Genomic DNA, 7,230 nt, shown 5'->3' on the forward strand with positions numbered 1-7,230 from the left:
CCAGGGTATATTATGGTCCTGGGGAGGGTATATTATGGTCCTGGGAGGGTGACAGTCTCATCCAGGGTATATTATGGTCCTGGGAGGGTGACAGTCTCATCCAGGGTATATTATGGTCCTGGGAGGGTGACAGTCTCATCCAGGGTATATTATGGTCCTGAGAGAGTGACAGTCTCAGCCAGGGTATATTATGGTCCTGGGAGGGTGACAGTCTCAGCCAGGGTATATTATGGTCCTGGGAGGGTGACAGTCTCAGCCAGGGTATATTATGGTCCTGGGGAGGGTGACAGTCTCAGCCAGGGTATATTATGGTCCTGGGGAGGGTGACAGTCTCAGCCAGGGTATATTATGGTCCTGGGGAGGGTGACAGTCTCATCCAGGGTATATTATGGTCCTGGGAGGGTGACAGTCTCTGCCAGGGTATATTATGGTCCTGGGGAGGGTATATTATGGTCCTGGAGAGGGTATATTATGGTCCTGGGAGGGTGACAGTCTCATCCAGGGTATATTATGGTCCTGGGAGGGTGACAGTCTCATCCAGGGTATATTATGGTCCTGGGAGGGTGACAGTCTCATCCAGGGTATATTATGGTCCTGGGAGGGTGACAGTCTCATCCAGGGTATATTATGGTCCTGGGAGGGTGACAGTCTCAGCCAGGGTATATTATGGTCCTGGGGAGGGTGACAGTCTCATCCAGGGTATATTATGGTCCTGGGAGGGTGACAGTCTCTGCCAGGGTATATTATGGTCCTGGGGAGGGTATATTATGGTCCTGGAGAGGGTATATTATGGTCCTGGGGAGGGTGACAGTCTCATCCAGGGTATATTATGGTCCTGGGAGGGTGACAGTCTCTGCCAGGGTATATTATGGTCCTGGGGAGGGTATATTATGGTCCTGGAGAGGGTATATTATGGTCCTGGGAGGGTGACAGTCTCAGCCAGGGTATATTATGGTCCTGGGAGGGTGACAGTCTCAGCCAGGGTATATTATGGTCCTGGGAGAGGGTATATTATAGTCCTGGGGAGGGTGACAGTCTCAGCCATAGTGAATGTCAGTGGTTCTCACCGGACTTGGTGGCTCTCGGTGACTCCGGCTGCTGTGGATGCTGCCAATATCTGTCTGAGAGCTGGAGAGTGAGAGACCCTCAAAATATGGCCTGTGAAAGAGAAAGCACATTTGAAAAGAGTCACTGGGGTCCCTCATTGCCCTGAAATATGTCTGTAGTGTAGACTGCTATGGTGTTACGAGAGTCTACCGGGCCATGTCTCTGGGCTAAAATCACTTTAATACGCAAGACGAAAGGCACATAAAAACACACACTGATAGCTCTCCTCCCGCTCACTTGAGTTTAGGTTTCGGGGTGCTGAGGACACTGTCGTCATCGTCTAGTTCCGGTCCACTGTCACTGGGGTTCTCTAGGTCCAGACTCTCCAGGTCCAGATCCTCCTCTACCTCTGGAGGGGGTTCTGCCGGGTCCTGCTCAGAGTCCAACACCTGGAACATTCAGAGAGACGCAGAGACACACACACACACACACACATACACACGCACACGCACACGCACACGCACACACACACACACACGCATACGCATACGCACACGCACACGCACACACATACACACAAACACACACACACACACACATACACACACACACACACACACACACACACACACACACACACACACACACACACACACACACACACACACACACACACACACACACACACACACACAGACAGAAAACGCACACAGAAGTAAGACAGAGACAAGAAGTAAGAAAGAAACAATATTTGAATTAATCTACTGAGTAAATTAATGAAAAGGAAAATTAATGAAAAGGAAATTAATGAAAAGGACCATAGCAGTTTGAAGTAAGTGATATGACACTTAGAAATTCTTAATGTTACCTCGTTTAAAACAGAACATCAGGGTTGGGCTACCTCGTTTAAAACAGAACATCAGGGTTGGGCTACCTCGTTTAAAACAGAACATCACGGTTGGGCTACTTCGTTTAAAACAGAACATCAGGGTTGGGTTACCTCATTTAAAACAGTATCAGGGTTGGGCTACCTCGTTTAAAACAGTATCAGGGTTGGGTTACCTCATTTAAAACAGTATCAGGGTTACCTCATTTAAAACAGTATCAGGGTTACCTCATTTAAAACAGTATCAGGGTTACCTCATTTAAAACAGTATCAGGGTTACCTCATTTAAAACAGAGTATCAGGGCTACCTCATTTAAAACAGTATCAGGGCTACCTCATTTAAAACAGTATCAGGGCTACCTCATTTAAAACAGTATCAGGGTTACCTCATTTAAAACAGTATCAGGGTTGGGTTACCTCATTTAAAACAGTATCAGGGCTACCTCATTTAAAACAGTATCAGGGTTGGGTTACCTCATTTAAAACAGTATCAGGGTTGGGTTACCTCATTTAAAACAGTATCAGGGTTACCTCATTTAAAACAGAGTATCAGGGTTGGGCTACCTCATTTAAAACAGTATCAGGGCTGGGTTACCTCATTTAAAACAGTATCAGGGTTGGGCTACCTCATTTAATAAAACAGTATCAGGGCTGGGTTACCTCATTTAAAACAGTATCAGGGTTGGGCTACCTCATTTAAAACAGTATCAGGGTTGGGCTACCTCATTTAAAACAGTATCAGGGTTGGGCTACCTCATTTAAAACAGTATCAGGGCTACCTATTTTAAAACAGTATCAGGGTTGGGTTACCTCATTTAAAACAGTATCAGGGCTACCTCATTTAAAACAGTATCAGGGCTACCTCATTTAAAACAGTATCAGGGCTACCTCATTTAAAACAGTATCAGGGCTACCTCATTTAAAACAGTATCAGGGTTGGGTTACCTCATTTAAAACAGTATCAGGGCTACCTCATTTAAAACAGTATCAGGGCTACCTCATTTAAAACAGTATCAGGGCTACCTCATTTAAAACAGTATCAGGGCTACCTCATTTAAAACAGTATCAGGGCTACCTCATTTAAAACAGTATCAGGGTTACCTCATTTAAAACAGTATCAGGGTTGGGTTACCTCATTTAAAACAGTATCAGGGTTGGGTTACCTCATTTAATAAAACAGTATCAGGGCTGGGTTACCTCATTTAAAACAGTATCAGGGTTGGGCTACCTCATTTAAAACAGTATCAGGGTTGGGCTACCTCATTTAAAACAGTATCAGGGTTGGGCTACCTCATTTAAAACAGTATCAGGGTTGGGCTACCTCATTTAAAACAGTATCAGGGTTGGGCTACCTCATTTAAAACAGTATCAGGGTTGGGCTACCTCATTTAAAACAGAGTATCAGGGTTGGGTTACCTCATTTAAAACAGTATCAGGGTTGGGTTACCTCATTTAAAACAGTATCAGGGTTGGGCTACCTCATTTAAAACAGTATCAGGGTTGGGTTACCTCATTTAAAACAGTATCAGGGTTGGGTTACCTCATTTAAAACAGTATCAGGGTTACCTCATTTAAAACTGTATCAGGGTTACCTCATTTAAAACAGTATCAGGGTTGGGCTACCTCGTTTAAAACAGTATCAGGGTTACCTCATTTAAAACAGTATCAGGGTTGGGCTACCTCGTTTAAAACAGTATCAGGGTTACCTATTTTAAAACAGTATCAGGGTTGGGTTACCTCATTTAAAACAGAGTATCAGGGTTACCTATTTTAAAACAGTATCAGGGTTGGGTTACCTCATTTAAAACAGAGTATCAGGGTTACCTCATTTAAAACAGTATCAGGGTTGGGTTACCTATTTTAAAACAGTATCAGGGTTGGGTTACCTCATTTAAAACAGTATCAGGGTTGGGTTACCTCGTTTAAAACAGTATCAGGGTTACCTATTTTAAAACAGTATCAGGGCTGGGTTACCTCATTTAAAACAGAGTATCAGGGCTGGGTTACCTCGTTTAAAACAGAGTATCAGGGTTGGGTTACCTCGTTTAAAACAGAGTATCAGGGTTACCTCGTTTAAAACAGAGTATCAGGGCTGGGTTACCTCGTTTAAAACAGAGTATCAGGGTTGGGTTACCTCGTTTAAAACAGAGTATCAGGGTTACCTCATTTAAAACAGAGTATCAGGGTTGGGTTACCTCATTTAAAACAGAGTATCAGGGCTGGGTTACCTCATTTAAAACAGAGTATCAGGGCTGGGTTACCTCGTTTAAAACAGAGTATCAGGGTTGGGTTACCTCGTTTAAAACAGAGTATCAGGGTTGGGTTACCTCGTTTGAAAACAGTATCAGGGTTGGGGTCAATTCCATTTAAATTCCAGTCAATTAAGGAAGTACACTGAAATTCTCTTCAATGCTTTTCAACGAGGAACCTTTAGAATTGGGTTTAATTTCTGAATTGACTGAAAAATAAATGGAATTGACCACAACCCTGGTTAGTACAACAGCTGGACAGGTTGTTACCTCATTGACCCCAACCCAGGTTAGTATAACAGCTGGACAGGTTGTTGACCCTGGTTAGTACAACAGTTGGACAGGTTGTTACCTTATTGACCACAACCCTGGTTAGTACAACAGCTGGACAGGTTGTTACCTCATTGACCCCAACCCTGGTTAGTACAACAGCTGGACAGGTTGTTACCTCCTTGACCCCAACCCAGGTTAGTATAACAGCTGGACAAGTTGTTGACCCTGGTTAGTACAACAGCTGGACAGGTTGTTACCTCATTGACCCCAACCCAGGTTAGTATAACAGCTGGACAGGTTGTTGACCCTGGTTAGTACAACAGTTGGACAGGTTGTTACCTTATTGACCACAACCCTGGTTAGTACAACAGCTGGACAGGTTGTTACCTCATTGACCCCAATCCTTGGTTAGTACAACAGCTGGACAGGTTGTTACCCCATTGACCCCAACCCAGGTTAGTACAACAGCTGGACAGGTTGTTGACCCTGGTTAGTACAACAGCTGGACAGGTTGTTACCTTATTGACCACAACCCAGGTTAGTACAACAGCTGGACAGGTTGTTACCTCATTGACCCCAACCCATGGCTTGAAGTATACCAGCTGGACAGGTTGTTACCTCATTGACCCCAACCCAGGTTAGTATACCAGCTGGACAGGTTGTTACCCCATTGACCCCAACCCAGGTTAGTACAACAGCTGGACAGGTTGTTACCTCATTGACCCCAACCCAGGTTAGTACAACAGCTGGACAGGTTGTTACCTTATTGACCACAACCCTGGTTAGTACAACAGCTGGACAGGTTGTTACCTCATTGACCCCAACCCAGGTTAGTACAACAGCTGGACAGGTTGTTACCTTATTGACCACAACCCTGGTTAGTACAACAGCTGGACAGGTTGTTACCTCATTGACCCCAACCCAGGTTAGTACAACAGCTGGACAGGTTGTTACCTCGTCTGAGACTCGGAACCTCTTGATCAGGGCCACCAGTCTCTGTTTAAAGTTCTGCTGCTAAAAGAGGACACAGAAACAACTACTCATCAAAACAGACAGACCCATCACAAAGACCTAGCCTGGGTCCGTTTACACGTGGAATAATAGCACACACACACACAGACTGGTTCCCAGGCTAACAACAACCGGGAGAGTAATCAGTCGCCTCTAAAGGATTTCCAACAACAAATATGTTGCTTTTTTGGGGGTGGGGGGGCGAACCAAACTAAATTAACATGTAAATGTGAGTTATAAGATCTGTCATTCTCATTGAAAGGATGTCTGAGAAGGCAGATCTGTTCTATGTGCTCTATTTCTATGTGTCCTGTCCTTAAGTTATTTTTTAAATATTTTTTAACAGCTTTCAAACAGCTGAAAATATATGCTGTCTGTATATGTCGGTATAAAATACAGAAATATGTCTGTATAAAACCCCTGAAGGAAGTGGGACCATGTTAAATAAAGGTGAAATAAAAACCATGGCAACGCTGCCGTTTGACCAGCAGGTTAGCATCTTAGGCAGAAAAAAACAACAACAACAACAACAACAAAAACACGCTGGGATATTATGAATTACCACCGAACGCTTTTCGTTTTTTTAGCAGGAAACAAATCTCAAACTAAAACATTGTATCATAATCTTATTTCCAATAAAATTAAGATAAGGCTTATTCATAAACCTAAGCGTGATGAGAATGCAAGACAAAAAAAGCTGTCTGGATGACTTTGCTACCATCTCTTACCCTGGTAATTGAGGCAGTCCTCGCGATAGACCTCCTGTGCTTCTTTGGTTTCCTCACATCATACTCATCATCCTCAAGGTCCTGGGAATATACATGTAAACAGTATACTGGGTTAAAACACAGCCAGGACAGGTTGTCGAACATATACAGTATACTGGGTTAAAACACAGCCAGGGCAGGTTGTCGAACATATACAGTATACTGGGTTAAAACACAGCCAGGGACAGGTTGTCGAACATATACAGTATACTGGGTTAAAACACAGCCAGGACAGGTTGTCGAACATATACAGTCTACTGGGTTAAAACACAGCCAGGACAGGTTGTCGAACATATACAGTATACTGGGTTAAAACACAGCCAGGGCAGGTTGTCGAACATATACAGTCTACTGGGTTAACGAACATATACAGTATACTGGGTTAAAACACAGCCAGGGCAGGTTGTCGAACATATACAGTCTACTGGGTTAACGAACATATACAGTATACTGGGTTAAAACACAGCCAGGGCAGGTTGTCGAACATATACAGTCTACTGGGTTAAAACACAGCCAGGCAGTTGTTGACATATACAGTCTACTGGGTTAAAACACAGCCAGGGCAGGTTGTCGAACATATACAGTCCGAACATATACAGTATACTGGGTTAAAACACAGCCAGGGCAGGTTGTCGAACATATACAGTATACTGGGTTAAAACACAGCCAGGGCAGGTTGTCGAACATATACAGTATACTGGGTTAAAACACAGCCAGGGCAGGTTGTCGAACATATACAGTCTACTGGGTTAAAACACAGCCAGGGCAGGTTGTCGAACATATACAGTATACTGGGTTAAAACACAGCCAGGGCAGGTTGTCGAACATATACAGTCTACTGGGTTAAAACACAGCCAGGGCAGGTTGTCGAACATATACAGTATACTGGGTTAAAACACAGCCAGGGCAGGTTGTGAGCATATGCAGTATACTGGGTTAAAACACAGCCAGGGCAGGTTGTCGAACATATACAGTATACTGGGTTAAAACACAGCCA

The 7,230-nt window shown here is 44.0% G+C and overlaps 1 protein-coding gene across 1 annotated transcript; it reads right to left on the minus strand.

Moving 5' to 3' along the window:
* Positions 1-1,067: 1,067 nt before the first annotated feature.
* Positions 1,068-6,275, minus strand: LOC135537276 (phosphofurin acidic cluster sorting protein 2-like; the record flags this gene model as incomplete). Its single annotated transcript, XM_064963468.1, has 4 exons — positions 1,068-1,158; positions 1,345-1,496; positions 5,410-5,469; positions 6,195-6,275. Coding segments are annotated over 4 exons (384 nt in total), but the record flags the coding sequence as incomplete, so codon positions are not given.
* Positions 6,276-7,230: the final 955 nt, after the last annotated feature.

Source organism: Oncorhynchus masou, unplaced genomic scaffold, assembly GCF_036934945.1.
Source record: "Oncorhynchus masou masou isolate Uvic2021 unplaced genomic scaffold, UVic_Omas_1.1 unplaced_scaffold_7400, whole genome shotgun sequence".
NCBI lineage: Eukaryota > Metazoa > Chordata > Actinopteri > Salmoniformes > Salmonidae > Oncorhynchus > Oncorhynchus masou.